The following is a 16,749-nucleotide window of genomic DNA, read 5'->3' as shown; positions in this document are numbered from 1 at the left end:
GTAGTAACCCGGACTTTATTTTAAGATAATGATATGTTAAACATGATTAAGGGTTGGTAATTAACCAATTCCAGGGCTTAATCATACTTCAAAATTACCAGATGGATCGCTACATATAAAGGTAGTAGCCAAGTTCCATTTTTCGTGCTATGATATGTCATATAATTTTAAAAGTGGCAAAACATGATTAAGAAGTCCTTATTTGGTAAAAATAAGTGGAAAATCAGCTCCGGAACGTCCGAAAATGGTAGGAAGGGTCCCGGGGGTCTCGGACAGTTCGGAGGCACCGAAATGAGTTCGGACCATCCGAACTCAAAGGCCAAGTTCGGACCATCCGAACCTGGGTTCGGAGGATCCGAACCCAGCACTTAGGAGGCTCCGAACTCAGCCAGTTCGGAGGCTCCGAACTCCCCAGACAGCAATGCTAGATGACTAATTTGGTTTCTTTGTTTTCTCGTCTTTCTTGTTGCTTACTGTACTGGGATTTTTATCATATTCGCAAGTGTTCGTATTCTTTGTTTGAATTTCGTTTTAATGGGAATGAAAATGGGGAATTGTTCAGAGTTTTATTTGTGTTGAACAGGGTTTTCTCGCATGAAATTCCAAGTGATGTAACAGTTACCGCTGGAGGAGCTACCTTTTGTTTGCACAAGGTATCACACTTGTAGGTTATTCATGGTGTTTAATTTTAGTTTTCTCGAATAATATTTCAAAATGAAAGTGATTTCTTATAGTGTTCGAAGTCAACCGAGTATATGTTAGTAATGACAAACAAAATTTGGATAATGCTATATGTAATGCATTTTTGGAAGATTTTTTTCTAAATAAAGTGCATGGATAATCATGTAATTTCAAGTGTAATGTATAACCTGTAGCTCTCCCTTACATGTAGCATTACTCACAAAATTTTCCGAAAGAATGATGATAGATTATAGTTTCTTGATTGATATCCCAAGGGGAAGGTGAATTCTCGATTTGTTATTCTCTTCATGTATTTTCCTGCATCCACACAGTTTCCTCTAGTCTCAAAAAGTGGATACATAAGCAAAAAACTCTCAGAAGCCACTGGTACCGCCAAATCCATGATCGAAATCCCCGACGTCCCGGGTGGGGCGGAGGCATTTGAACTTGCAGCAAAGTTCTGCTATGGTATGGACTTCGAAATCACCTCTGAGAACATCGTCACACTTAGATGTGCAGCAGAGTTTCTTGAAATGACAGAGGACTACGCCACAGGAAATTTGATCCAACGAACCGAGTCGTATTTAAACGAAGTCGCATTAAAGACCGTGTCCGGGGCTGTATCGATTTTACATTCATCGGAAAACCTTCTCCCTATGGCTGAGGAAGTTCGGTTGGTGAGCAGAAGCATCGACGCCATATCGATCATGATGTGCCAGGATAGCTCGAAGCGAGTTGTCGATTGGTGGGGTGAGGATTTGGCCGTCCTACGAATCGATATGTTCCAAAGGGCTCTCATTGCAATGATAGCAAGAGGATTTAAGCAACACGATCTTGCTCAAATAGTTATGCTATATGCACAAAAATCGCTTAGAGGTTTGGTGAGGACTTACCCCTAGAGACTTTTAGTTCCTGATCATATATGATGAATAGTCTATTTAATGTATTTTTTCTTGCTTTTAGGAGATATTTGGAAAGGGACGGAAGAAAATAGAACCAAGACAAGAACACGAGAAAAGGGTCGTGTTAGAAACAATAGTTAGCCTCTTACCAAGAGTGAAAAACTTGATCTCAGTTAGCTTTCTATCGATGCTTCTCCGAGCTTCGATATACTTAGAAACAACAGCTGCTTGTAGGCTTGATTTGGAGAGGAGAGTGGCCTCCCAACTTGCACAGGCCGCGCTAGATGATCTTTTGATCCCGTCTTATTCCTTCACGGGTGATACGTTGTTCGATGTTGAAGCCGTGCTGCGAATCACAAAAAATTTCTTTGAATGTGAAAGGGAGATGAATAAAATAGGGTATAATTATGATGCAGCTGAAGATTATCATTCCCCTTCAGCAAATGATATGGAGAGAGTAGCAAAATTGTTGGAGAATTATGTATCGGAAATCGCTTCTGATCGTAATCTATCGGTTACTAAGTTTGTTGATCTTGCAGAACTTATCCCTGAACAGCCAAGAGTAACAGAAGATGGAATGTACAGAGCCATCGACATCTATTTGAAGGTTTGTGCTTTTGCACATTCTCTTATACATTGATTGATTCTTCTGATCCAGGCAAAAATAGATCCATAGTCGAAACGTGCCACTTAAGCTGTCGTTCTGCTAGTTACAACCTTCAATATGACAGCATACGTACTCAGTCATACAATTTCACTACATGTCGAAATCAAACTCACAATAAGTTACTATTTTCTTGTGAGATTTTCATATTATAAGGCTTGTACTTAGCATGTTTTCTTTTCATTGGTCTATTCTAATGGCCAAGACATCTAGTGAATCTTAGTCGAAAATGACTCAGTTTGTCAATTGTCGTTATCATCAGCTACAACTTTCTGCACATGTGCTGCGTCAATATTCTATCTTATACATAAAAACATTTCCCTTTCGCTATAATATATCCTATTTCATTTCATGAATGCATATGCAGGCTCATCCTTGTTTGAGTGACACAGAGAGAAAGAAACTTTGCAGTGTCATGAACTGTCAAAAGCTCTCCCGAGAAGCTTGTGCGCACGCAGCTCAGAACGATAAGCTACCGGTTCAAAGTGTCATTCAAGTACTTTACTACGAGCAGCAACGTTTAAGGGAAGTCATGGACAGTAGTAGCCTGAATCACCAGTCCTCTCTTCATTCAGGGAAACTGAATCACAAGTCCGTCGGCATTCACCCTGTGGTGCAGGACGAGACCTCATCTGTCGGGCATGCAGGTTTGGAGGGCCCGAACCCCAGTTCGGAGGCTCCGAACTCCGGCATATTTTGCCTATAAATAGGGCCATTCGGACGAGAAATTAGATATAAATCAAGTATTCCGAGTGTTCAGTTCTATAGTGTGAGTTATACACTTCAGGGCCCTATCGGTTATAATAGAGGTTTTGGAATAACCAAGGAGTGGTTATAGTCATCCGGGACTAGCGACTCCAAAGGGCTATCTACGGACGAAGGTATGGTCCGGAAATCTATTTAAGTTTTGGGAGTACTTATTAGCTTAGTTTAGGTTTATAAAATTCATGTAGTGATACGGTGAACTTTTGAATATAGGCTTGGAACCTAGGATCCTACTATACTTGAACTAGCCTAGAGGTACGTACACATTGACTGAGATTGCCAGCGAGTATACATGTTTATATGTTGCATTTATTTGGCATTATTATATGGCATGATATATGATTTACCGCTTTCTATATTCATATGTCATGTGCATATACACGTTGAGCCTATACCTTGTTATACCTAACTATAGAGCCGCTCAGCTCTATAATCGATAGTCTGTCACTGAGAGTACCGCGACGGCGGGGGAATTTATGTCTGTCTACTCTAGTGTACGAGACGATTGTGGTTCCACCCAGAGGTTGATCCGTGCGGTGGCAGCACTCATGTGGCGCCGGTACTGAGCATAACTTTTCAGATGACCCTTTACCAGTCATCATGTTGCATGCATTATATACATATGTTTACTCATGTCTATGTACTGAGCGTTAGCGCTCACGTCCTAGTTGTTATCTTGGACACCCTATTCCATGGGGCAGGTCGCAGGATGGACGGAACCGGTAGTTCGAGGCAGGACTAGGGAGCCGGATCTTTTCAGGGGAATTTATACAGCAGGATTTGTTTTAGCTGTATAATGTTTACTTTTAAGTTCTTCGATTTGGTTGTATCACTACAGATTTAAGCCTGAATTATGTTACTAAGCTGATATGTAAATTATGGTTAAGTTTTCGCACGTTTTTACTCTGTTAAGTATTTTGTTGTATTAAGTTTAATGCATGCTATTAGTTGCCAGTTAGTAGGTGATTCCATGCAGGGTCACTACATTTTTGGTATCAGAGCATGCTTAGATTTTGGGATTAGTACTTGGGAATTAGAATTAGTTTTGAGTAATTCTTGCGCATTTGGGATTTTAATGTGCAATTCTTTTCAGGATATGGCTGACGAGAGTCACGGTAGTGTTGGCCAGGGAGGTGGTCATCATTATCGTCATCACCGCCATCATGATGATCAACATCGTCATCATGAGGGTAGACGTCGCTACTCTATCAATAAATTCATGCAAGTAGGACCGAAACCTTTGGTGGGAGGCGAGAATCCTGAACAAGCAAGAAGTTGGATGTCTAAACTCGAGAGTACTTTTCGTGCTTTCGATTGTACTGAGGATCAGAAATTGGAAGTTCTAGAATTTGTTCTAGAGGATCGAGCACGTTTTTGGTGGGATGCCAAAGCTACTCAGGCACGTACTGAGAGAAGATAGGTGACTTGGGGAGATTTCTGTCAGCAGTTCCAGAAACTGTATTTTTCTCCAGCTGTTCGCCAAGCACGATCGATGGAGTTGCTTACTCTGAGGCAAGGATCAATGACTATTGATCAATATCAGCAACGATTTCTTGATTTGCTACCTTTCAGTCCTCATATTAATGAGAGTGATGCATCGAAGTATGATCTCTTTCTACAAGGTCTGAACCAAGATATCTACTCACAGGTTGTTGTCTATGATGACCCAGTATCTTATGAGACTTTGGTAAACCGTTTCCGTATTGTGGAGACCAGCAACTGGCGTGCACAGTTGTTGATGCCAGCACAGCCTAGTGGATCATTTGAGCCTAGAGCTCAATCTATTGTGCAATCTGGACCTACGTCTTCTTCTACTCCTACTACTTCATCTGGATCTCGTGGTTCACGAGGTATGTTCTGTTTTGGGAAGAAGAAGAAGGAGGAGGAGTTTTGTAGTCACTGTGGAGGGAAGCATCCTGCAGCTTCATGTCAGAGAGCTACTGGTGCTTGTTATATTTGCGGTCAGCAGGGACATCTGCGGAGAGATTGTCCTCAGCGCATGGGTTCTGCTAGTGGATCGGGATCACAGGTTGGATCTCAGGCTTCTACTTTTCCACGACAGCAGCCAGCACCACAGAGTTCTTCTGGTTACCGTCCCCAGTCTCAAGGGCAGGTATTTGCTCTGTCTCAAGAACAGGCTACTGAGGGAAGCGATCGCATGTTGGCAGGTACCTTTTTGTTATGTGGTATTCCTGTACTTGTTTTAATTGATACTAGAGCATCGCATTCCTTTATTTCTAGTCGCTTTGTTAAGAGACATAGATTACCTTATGTATCATTAGATATGAATTTAGTTGTATCTACTCTGCTGGAGCAGGAGATATTAACTAAGCGTCTAGTGATGGGTTGCCTTCTAGAGTTTGAGGGTAATGTATTGTCAGCTAATTTGATGATATTAGCGATGACAGATTTTGACTGTATTTTGGGAATAGATATGCTGACTTTGTATCATGCTACTGTGGATTGTTATCAGCGTCTGGTACAATTTCATCCTGCTGAGGGTGATAGCTGATATTTTTATGATGAGGGTGCGCGACCTCTGATGCCACTTGTTTCGGCTCTGAAGGCATGTCATGTCTTGGAGTCAGGTGTGGAGGGCTACCTTATCTATGCAGTTGATATGTCCATGAGTAGTACGGGTATTGATCAGTTACCGGTAGTCAGTGAGTTTCCTGATGTATTCCCTGATGAGATTCCTGGTTTTCCTCCGGTGCAAGAGGTTGAATTTGGTATTGATTTAGTACCAGGAACTACGCCTATATCCCGAGTGCATTATCGTCTAGCACCTTCAGAGATGAGAGAATTGAAACAGCAGTTACAGGATCTACTTGATAAGGGATATATTCGTCCGAGTGTTTCTCAGTGGGGAGCACCTGTTTTGTTCGTCAAGAAGAAAGATGGATCGATGCGATTGTGTATTGATTACAGGCAGTTGAATTGTGTCACCATCAAGAATAAGTATCCTTTGCCGCGGATTGATAATCTATTCGATCAACTACAGGGTACTTCTGTTTACTCCAAGATAGATCTGAGATCTGGATACCACCAGATACGGGTACGAGACTCAGATATTTCTACGACTGCTTTTATGACCAGATACGGGCATTATGAATTTCTGGTAATGCCATTCGGTTTGACGAATGCACCGGAAGTCTTTATGAATCTGATGAATCAGGTATTTCGAGAATATCTGGATAGATTTGTCATCGTCTTCATTGATGATATTCTTGTCTGTTCTCATGATAAGGATGAGCATGCACAGCATCTGAGGATTGTTTTACAAACATTACGAGATAAGCAGCTGTATGCGAAATTAAGCAAGTGCAAATTCTGGCTTGATCGGGTAGTGTTTCTCGGTCATGTGATTTCTAATGAAGGGATATCTGTTGATCCTACTAAGATAGAGGCAGTGCTGAACTGGTCTCGTCCGACGACGATTGCTGAGATTCGTAGTTTCTTGGGTCTAGCTGGATATTACCGTCGGTTCATCGAGAATTTTGCACAGTTGGCCAGACCTTTGACACAGCTTACACGGAAAGATGTTGCCTTCATATGGTCCTCGGATTGTGAGGGGTCATTTCACGAGCTGCGTGGACGTCTTACTACTGCACCTGTGCTAGCTCTACCTTCTGGATCAGGAGGGTATGTTGTCTATACTGATGCCTCTGGTCAGGGGTTAGGATGTGTTTTGACACAGCATGGACATGTTATTGCCTATGCTTCTCGACAGTTGAATACGCATGAGAGTAATTATCCAGTACATGATCTCGAGTTAGCCGCCATTGTATTTGCGCTCAAGATCTGGAGGCATTATCTTTATGGCGAGAAATTTGAGATATTCACGGATCATAAGAGTTTGAAGTATTTATTCACTCAGGCGGAGTTGAATATGCGACAGAGACGCTGGATGGATCTTCTGAAGGATTATGATTGTGAAATCAAATATCATCCAGGTTCTGTTAATCTTACTGCTGATGCCTTGAGTCGGCAGGTGAGACTTTCTGCACTTCAGACTAGTGAAGTATCTCATATGATTCAAGAGTGCTGTTCATTGAGTTTTACGCTCAAGCACAAGAAAGGGAGAAATGGGATTCGGTTGTATACTATTTTGTCTGAACCAGCGTTGTATTCTCGGATCAGAGATGCTCAGATATCTGATGTTAAGACTCAGCGTTTGGCAAGTTTAGCCAATGGAGTTAATACATCTGGATTTCATTTTTAGGCAGATGGTTTATTGTGCTTATCTAATCGAGTGGTTGTACCTAATGTTGCGGAGCTCAGGAACGATATTCTATCTCAAGCTCACAGGAGTCGATTATCAGTTCATCCTGGAAGCATGAAAATGTATAAGGACTTGCGAACTAGATTCTGGTGGAAAGGGATGAAGAGGAGTGTGTATCAATTTGTTTCAAGATGTTTGGTTTGTCAACAGGTCAAGGCTGAACATCGACGGCCAGGTGGATTATTGCAGAATCTTGAGATTTCCGAATGGAAGTGGGAGCACGTAACTATGGATTTTGTTACGCACTTACCTATGACTTCACGTCAGTGTGATGCTATCTGGGTCGTTGTTGACCGTTTGACGAAATCAGCACACTTTATTCCTTACAACCGGGAGTATTCTTATGATCGCATGGCACGTTTATATGTCCAGGAGATAGTGCGATTGCATGGGATTCCAGTGAGCATAGTCAGTGATAGAGACCCGCGATTTACCTCACGTTTTTGGGGTAGTTTTCAGGAGGCGTTGGGTACCACTCTGAGTTTGAGCACTGCATATCATCCGGAGACTGACGGGCAGTCAGAGCGGACGATTTGTACTTTGGAGGATATGCTACGTTCTTCTGTCATGGATTTTGGCTTATCTTGGCAGGATCAGTTACCTTTGATCGAATTTTCCTACAATAACAGTTATCATCGTAGTATTGATATGACACCTTTCGAGGCATTGTACGGTTGATGGTGTCGTACTCCGTTATTCTGGGATGAAGTCGGGGAACGACAAGTCGAGGGTCCTGAATTGGTGCAGCAGATTGTAGACAAGATAGATTTGATCAAGCATAGGATCAAAGTTGCTCAAGATAGACAAGCCAGTTATGATAATATTCATCGCAGGCCACTTCAGTTTGAGCCTGGTGAATATGTGTTTCTACGAGTATCACCTTTCAGAAAGGTGATGAGATTCGGCGTGAAAGGCAAGTTATCTCCTCGTTTTATTGGACCTTTCCAGATACTGGAGAAGATCGGAGATGTTGCATATCGTTTGGCTTTACCGCCAAATCTTTCCAGTATACATAATGTTTTTCATGTGTCGTTACTTCGACAGTATATAGCTGATGAATCTCATGTGATTCAGTCTACTGATATTCAGCTAGAGCCAGATCTGTCTTTTGTTGAACGACCAATCCGTATCTTAGACAGAAAGGAGAAAGTTTTTCGAAAAAAGACTATACACTTGTGATGGTACAGTGGCAGCGCCGAGGCATTGAAGAAGCAACTTGGGAAACTGAGAGTCGTATGCAAGCAGAATATCCTGAGTTGTTTGCTTTGTATTTTTGATTACCATGTAGTTGTAATTACAGTTGTTGTAATAAAACATGGTTTTCTGTTTCATATTGTTATTTTAATTTGTCTTTAGATTTTATTTCGCGGACGAAATATCTAAAGGTGGGGAGAATGTAGTAACCCGGACTTCATTTTAAGATATTGATATGTTAAACATGATTAAGGGTTGGTAATTAACCAATTCCAGGGCTTAATCAGACTTCAAAATTACCAGATAGATCGCTACATATAAAGGTAGTAGCCAAGTTCCATTTTCCGTGCTATGATATGTCATATAATTTTAAAAGTGGCAAAACATGATTAAGGAGTCCTTATTTGGTAAAAAATAAGTGAAAAATCAGCTCCGGAACGTCCGAAAATGGTAGGAAGGGGGTCCCGGGGGTCTCGAACAGTTCGGAGGCACCGAAATGAGTTCGGACCATCCGAACTCAAAGACCAAGTTCGGACCATCCGAACCTGGGTTCGGAGGATCCGAACCCAGCACTTAGGAGGCTCCGAACTCAGCCAGTTCGGAGGCTCCGAACCCAGTTCGGAGGCTCCAAACTCCCCCAGACAGCAATGCTAGATGACTAATTCGCGATTTTTGACAAGTGTCGGGCATGCAGGTTCGGAGGGCCTGAACCCCAGTTCGGAGGCTCCGAACTCCGGCATATTTTGCCTATAAATAGGGCCATTCGGACGAGAAATTAGATATAAATCAAGTATTCCGAGTGTTCAGTTATATAGTGTGAGTTATACACTTGAGGACCCTATCAGTTATAATAGAGGTTTTGGAATAACCAAGGAGTGGTTATAGTCATCCAGGACTAGCGAGTCCAAAGGGCTATCTACGAACGAAGGTATGGTCCGGGAATCTATTTAAGTTTTGGGAGTACTTATTAGCTTAGTTAAGGTTTATAGAATTTATGTAGTGATACGGTGAACTTTTGAATATAGGCTTGGAACCTAGGATCCTACTATACTTGAACTAGCCTAGAGGTACGTACACATTGATTGAGATTGCCAGCGAGTATACATGTTTATATGTTGCATTTATTTGGCATTATTATATGGCATGATATATGATTTACCGCTTTCTATATTCATATATCATGTGCATATACACGTTGAGCCTATACCTTGTTATACCTGACTATAGAGCCGCTCAGCTCTATAATCGATAGTCTGTCACTGAGAGTACCGCGACGGCGGGGGAATTTATGTCTGTCTACTCTAGTGTACGAGACGAGTGTGGTTGCACCCAGAGGTTGATCCGTGCGGTGGCAGCACTCATGTGGCGCCGATACTGAGCATGACTTTTCAGATGACCCTTTACCAGTCATCATGTTGCATGCATTATATACATATGTTTACTCATGTCTATGTACTGGGCGTTAGCGCTCACGTCCTAGTTGTTATCTTGGACACCTTATTCCATGGGGCAGGTCGCAGGATGGACGGAGCCGGTAGTTCGAGGCAGGACTAGGGAGCCGAATCTTTTCAGGGGAATTTATACAGCAGGATTGGTTTTAGCTGTATAATGTTTACTTTTAAGTTCTTCGATTTGGTTGTATCACTACAGATTTAAGCCTGGATTATGTTACTAAGCTGATATGTAAATTACGGTTAAGTTTCCGCACGTTTTTACTCTGTTAAGTATTTTGTTGTATTAAGTTTAATGCATGCTATTAGTTGCCAGTTAGTAGGTGATTCCATGCAGGGTCACTACATTTTTACTATTCTACTTACCGTGATATTTGCTTTGTTATTCTTTTAATTTTTTTTAACAGGTCTATTAATGACCAATTAGCATAGCAACTAAGCAAGAAACGCTCAATAAAAATTTTACAATTTCGAATGTTCAATGATTTTTTGGCTCCAGTGCGGGACCAAAAGTCTCTCTATGTATGTTCATACGTTGCGACCGTTACTTTAGTGGAAATGCACTACCGAAAGATAAACATTGAATTCATTGGAGCTTGGGATTATTGATTTGATGTGGTTGATGTCATTGACAACCTATACTCGGTACCGTCGCTTCTTGCTAATGCAGATAATATGAGACAGGATGTCAAATGTTACAACAGTGCTTCTATCAATGATATTTTGTGGTACATAAAAGAGCATGGATTAAGATCTTCGACAGTTTGCACCAACCCCTTGGAGAGAAATCTCTTTGCACATTTTGATGCCGACGTACGACGTTATTGTCTTGTGTATAAATCGTTTTTGTTTTTGTTTAAGTTTAAAAAAATAGGAAAGATATTACATCCACTCGTATAAGAGCATGGAGTTGAGGCTGACAGGCTATCAAATATCTTCCATCATGCCCTATTATTGCTAGGATGATTTCGTATGCATCATTTTTTATAAGAATAAGGTATCTTCAATTTTTATAAAGTTACTAGGTTATTATTAAATAACAATGTATGTGTAAAAGCCCGTAAAATCCATAAAGTTATAACTTATATGCAACTTTCAAATTATATTATTTTTAAAAAATATTACCTAACCTATGCCCCCACCTACGTGGGATTTTTTTCCACAAATTTCTGCGTTACCCACGTCGGGGGGGCGAGTGTTATTGTATTCTTCTTTACTGTTTTTTATTGCTTGATTCTCAATGATTGTCATTAAACCTGTAACTAGAAAACTCAAATTGTTAGATCATTAAATCATAACACTTTTATCATTGTTTATAGTGATTTGGGATGTTTTTTTTATTTTTTTTTCCATTGTTTAGTTATTTGGGAGAAGAATTTGATTTGAAGCGTACGACCAACAATGTCTATGGCTAAAAAATTATCAAAATTCACGTATGCTGTCTTTTATTATTTTTACATATTCTACGTACCGTGATATTTGTTTTTTTATTGTTTTAATTTCTTTTTAAAGGTCTGTTAAACCGATTAGCAGAGGAACTAAGCAAGAAACGTTCAATAAAAAGGGGGTGCGGGCAGTTATTGTATTCTTCTTTACTGTTTTTCATTACTTTTTTTTTTCGGGAAAAGGGGGTTGAGGCAGACCCCAAAGTATTTATTAGCAACGAAACAGGAAACAATAGAGGGGGACTATGCCAAGACCTCTATGGAATAAACCTATAATTACAAGATCACCAACTAAAATAAGATAAACATTCAAAATAATTCTAACAATTTTTGGAGTGAATTCTAATATACGGTAAACCCATTTTATCCAATCTACAAAATTCCTTGGAGCTTTCCTTTTATCTGATGTTGATGCATAGTACCTGTACCGAACTTGATTCCCAGTGATTGTCATTAAACTTGTAACTAGAAAACTCAAATTGTTAGATCATTAAATCATAACACTTTTATCATTGTTTATAGTGATTCAGGATGTTTTTTTATATTTTTTTTTTACCATTGTATAGTTATTTGAAAGAGTAATTTAATTTGAAGCGTACGGTCAACAATGTCTTTGGCTAAAAAATTACTAAAATTCAGGTATGCTGTCTTTTTTTCTTTTTAAATATTCTACGTACCGTGATATTTGTTTTTTTATTGTTTTAATTTCTTTTTAACATGTCTATTAATGACCGATTAGCAGAGGAACTAAGCAAGAAACTTTCAATAAAAATTTCACAATTTCGAATGTTAAATGATTGTTGTCCCCTGTGCGGGACCAAAAATCTCTTTATGTATGTCGTACGCTACGACTATCTATTACTCCAGTGGAAATGCACTACTGAAAGCTAAACATCAAAATCATGGGAGCTCATGATTATTGTTAATTTTGATGTAGTTGATGCCATCGACAACCTATACTCGATACCACCACTGCTTGCTAATGCAAATGCTATGAGACAGGATGTCAAATGTTACAACAGTGCTTCTATCAGTGATATTTTGTGGTACATAAAAGAGCGCGGATTAAGAGTTTCGACAGTTTGCACCAAACCCTTAGAGAGAAATCTCTTTTCATATTTTGATGCCGAAGGAAGACGTTATTGTCTTGTGTATAAAATGGGATTAAATTTTGATCGTTTTTGTTTTTTTTTTAAGTTAAAAAAATAGAAAAGATATTACATCCACTCGTATAAGAGCATGGAGTTGAGGAAGACTATCAAATATCTCGAATCATGCCCTATTATTGCTAGGATGATTTCTTATGCATCATTTTTTATATGAAACATGTATCTTTAATTTTTCTACAGTTACGAGGTTATTATTAAATAACAATGTATGTGTAACGCCCGTAAAATCTATAAATCCATAAAGTTATAACATGTACGCAACTTTCAACTTATTAAAATTTTATTTTTAAAACATATTGTCAAACCCAACCCCCCACCCAACCACACCATCCCACGTAGATTTTTTTTTTCAAATTTTTGCGTTACCCACGCTGCTGGGGGTGGGGATCCGGGGGTTGGATGGGGAAGGTGTTATTGTATTCTTTTTTTACTGTTTTTCATTGTTTGATTCTCATTGATTGTCATTAAACCTATAACTAGAAGACTCAAATTGTTATTATTAAATCAAAACCTTGTTATCATTGTTTATTGTGATTTGGGATGTTTTTAATTTTTTTTATCGTTGTTTAGTTATTTGGGCGATGCATTTAATTTGAAGCGTAGCCCAACAATGTGACTGGATAAAAAATTATCAACATTGAGATATGTTGTCTTTTTTTTCACTATTCTATGGACGATGATATTTGTTTTTTTTATTGTTTTAATTCCTTTTAGCAGGTAAACTAATGGCCGATTAGCAAATGAACTAAACAAGAATTTTTCGATAAAAATTTCACAATTTCAAATGTTGAATGATTTTTTGTCCCTTGTGCTGGACCAAAAGTCTCTTTATGTATGTCTGTACGTTGGGAATGTTACTTCAGTGGAAATGCACTACCGAAAGCTTAACATCGAAATCATGGGAGCTCAGGATTATTGTTTTGATGTGGTAGATGACATTGACAACCTATACTCGGTACCGCGCTGCTTGCTAATGCAGATGCTACGAAAGAGAATATGTTACAACGGTGCTTCTACCAAGGATATTTTGTGGTACATAAAAGAGCACGCGTAAGAGCTTCGACAGTTTGCACCAACCCCTTGGAGAGAAATCTATTTGCAAATTTTGATGCCAAAGGTAAGACGTCATTGTCTTGTGTATAAAATGGAAATAAATTTTGATCGTTTCTATTTTTATGTTAAAAAAATATAATTAGAGAATGTTTTCTCCATCAGATGAGGATAATGCACCATGTCCTCAATGTGGTAAACACTTTATGACTTGAACTATTAGAACTCTGACTAATTTTGTGGGAGACAGATATAAACCACTGTATTTTCATAACAAACCATTAGTTACTCGTGACTTAAAATTTATTAATCATGAATTACTTGCCATCATAACATTGATGCCTTTAATCCCATAAACCCTAATCATGGGCCAAAAGTCTGTGTCCCCGATATCACTTAGTTATTTGTGTAATTTGTTTTATCCGCCGCAACATTAGAAATATTAGCTGCAACATAGCAAATGCATTAAAAGCAATGGGCTACTTGAGTTCAGTTCTAATATTTTCTTCTGGAAACGTAAAATTATTTTCATCGAAGCGGAAAAGATTTTAAATGATGACGGAGTGACATTTATCGACGTGTCTCTAGGTATTCATCAATAATGATTTGTGTAATTATAATATAATAATGAATAATTATTATTATTTTTAATTTATATGGCAGTCCTCCAGCTGCTAAGGTGTCCCAATTCCAACATGTTGCTGTAGAAGATTTTTTAAAATATAGTTGGATTACTTGTCATCATAACATTGATGTCTTTAATCCCCAAAACCCTAATCATGGGCTAGAAGTATGTGTCCCCCGATATCATCAAGTTATTGTTGTAACTTGTGTTATCCGTCCAACATGATCATGCAACATAGAATTTATTAAAAGCAATGGACTATTTGAGTAAAGCTCTAATATTTTGCTTGTGGAAACGTAAAATTATTTTTATCAAAGCGGAAAAGAATTTTAAATGATGACGGAGTGACATTTATCGACGTGTCTCTAGGTATTCATCAATAATGATTTGTATAATTATAATATTATAATAAATAATATTTATTTTGTTGTTTATTTATATGACAGTCCTCCGGCTGTTAAGGTGCCCCAATTCCAACATGTTTCTGTAGATGATTTTTGAGAATATAGCTCGATTACTTGCAATCATATCAAAGATGTCTTTAAACCCCAAAATCCGAATCATGGGCCAGAAGTCAGTGTCCCCCGATATCACCAAGTTATTTGTGTTATTCGCCGCAACATGAGATACATTAGCTGCAACATAGAGAATGCATTAAAAGCAATGAACTACTTGAGTAAAGTTCTAATATTTGCTTGTGGAAATGTAAAATTATTTTCATCGAAGCAGAAAAAAAATTTTAAATGATGACGGAGTGACATTTATTGACGTGCCTCCAGATATTTATCAATAATAATTTGTGTAATTATAATATATTAATAAATAATAATTTTTTTTTTTATTTATATGGCAGTCCTCCGACTGCTAAGGTGGCCCAATTCCAACATGTTGCTGCAGATGATTTTTGAAAATATAGTTGGATTACTTGCCATCATAACTTTGATGTCTTTAATCCCCGAAACCCTAATCATGGTTCAGAACTCTGTGTCCTCCGACATCACCAAGTTATTTGTGTAACTTGTGTTATCCGTCACAACATAAACAACATTAGCTGCAACATAGTGAATGCATTAAAAGCAATGGACTACTTGAGTAAAGTTCTAATGTTTACTTGTGAAAACGTAAAATTATTTTTATCTAAGCGGAAAAGAATTTTAAATGATGACGGACTGACATTTATCGACGTGCCTCCATGTATTCATCAGTAATGATTTGTTTAATTATAATATTATAATAAATAATATTTATTTTTTTTATTTATATGACAGTCCTCCGGCTGTTAAGGTGGCCCAATTCCAACATGTTGCTGTCGAAGATTTTTGAGAATATGGCTGGATTACTTGTCATCATAACTAGGGCTGGGTACGGTACGGTATACCGTACCAAACCATGGTACCGTATATCGTACCGGTATGAAGAATTTCATACTGGTACCATACCGAATTTTCGGTATGGAAAATTTTTATACCGGATAGCTTACCGGCAATAAAAAAAAATTCGGTATACCGAAATTTTTGGTATACCAAAAAAAAACTCGGTATAATTTTTTCGGTATACCGAGTTTTTTTTCGGTGTACCGTGAAAAATAAAAAAAAAAAAAAATTCGGTATATCCGGTATACCAAAATTTTTTTTATATACCGATACGGATACCAAAAATTTCGGTACGGTATACCGATTTTTCGGTATATTCGGTAAATTTTTCGGTACGATATGACGGTATTTTCGGCATTTCGGTATTTTTCCCCAGCCCTAATCATAACATTGATGTCTTTAATCCAAAAAACCCTAATCATGGACAATAGTTTGTGTCCCCGATATCACTAAGTTATTTTTGTAAATTTTTTTATCCGCCGCAACATGAGAAATAATAGTTGCAACATATCGAATGAATTAAAAACAATGGGCTACTTGAGTAAAGTTCTAATATTTTCTTGTGGAAACGTAAAATTATTTTCATCGAAGCGAAATTTTTTTTAAATGATAACAGAGTGACAGGTATTCATCAATAATGATTAGTGTAATTATAATATAATAATAAATATTAATTATTTTGTTGTTGATTTATATGGCAGTCCTCCGGCTTCTAAGGTGGCCCAATTCCAACATGTTGATTCAAAAGATTTTTTAGAATATTGCTGGATTACTTGCCATCATAAAATTGATGCATTTAAACCCCAAAACCCTAATCATGGGCCAGAAGTCTGTATACCCCGATATCACCAAATTATTTATGTAAGTTGTGTTATCCGCCGCAACATGAGAAACATTAGTTGCAACATAGCGAATGCATTAAAAGCAATGGACTACTTGAGTAAAGTTCCAATATTTGGTTGTGGAAACGTAAAAATATTTTCCTCTAAGCGAAAAATAATTTTAAATGATGACGAAGTGACATTTATCGACGTGTCTCCTGCTATTCATCAATAAAGATTTTTCTAATTATAATATAATAATAAATAATAATAATTTTGTTGTTGATTTATATGGCAGTCCTCCGGCTGTTAACGTGGCCCAATTCC

At 38.3% G+C, this 16,749-nt stretch overlaps 1 protein-coding gene across 1 annotated transcript; it reads left to right on the top strand.

Moving 5' to 3' along the window:
- The first annotated feature begins 428 nt into the window (after nt 1-428).
- Nucleotides 429-13,607, top strand: LOC140862172 (BTB/POZ domain-containing protein SR1IP1-like). The gene is made up of 5 exons (XM_073265179.1): nt 429-653; nt 1,014-1,562; nt 1,645-2,190; nt 2,615-2,894; nt 13,417-13,607. Exons 1-5 carry the CDS (start codon nt 429-431, stop codon nt 13,605-13,607), a joined length of 1,791 nt encoding a protein of 596 aa, XP_073121280.1.
- The last annotated feature ends 3,142 nt before the right edge of the window (nt 13,608-16,749 follow it).

Source organism: Henckelia pumila, chromosome 4 (genome assembly GCF_033568475.1).
Source record: "Henckelia pumila isolate YLH828 chromosome 4, ASM3356847v2, whole genome shotgun sequence".
Taxonomy (NCBI): domain Eukaryota; kingdom Viridiplantae; phylum Streptophyta; class Magnoliopsida; order Lamiales; family Gesneriaceae; genus Henckelia; species Henckelia pumila.
The sequence above is the reverse complement of the archived record's forward strand: the minus strand, read 5'-3'. Positions and strand labels throughout refer to the sequence as shown.

Coding starts and splice junctions, on each gene's coding strand:
- LOC140862172 (XM_073265179.1), top strand. CDS start 429: ATGACTAATTTGGTTTCTTTGTTTTCTCGTCTTTCTTGTTGCTTACTG. Junction 654..1,013: donor CTACCTTTTGTTTGCACAAG/GTATCACACTTG, acceptor GCATCCACACAG/TTTCCTCTAGTCTCAAAAAG. Junction 2,895..13,416: donor CTCATCTGTCGGGCATGCAG/GTTTGGAGGGCC, acceptor ATGTTACTTCAG/TGGAAATGCACTACCGAAAG.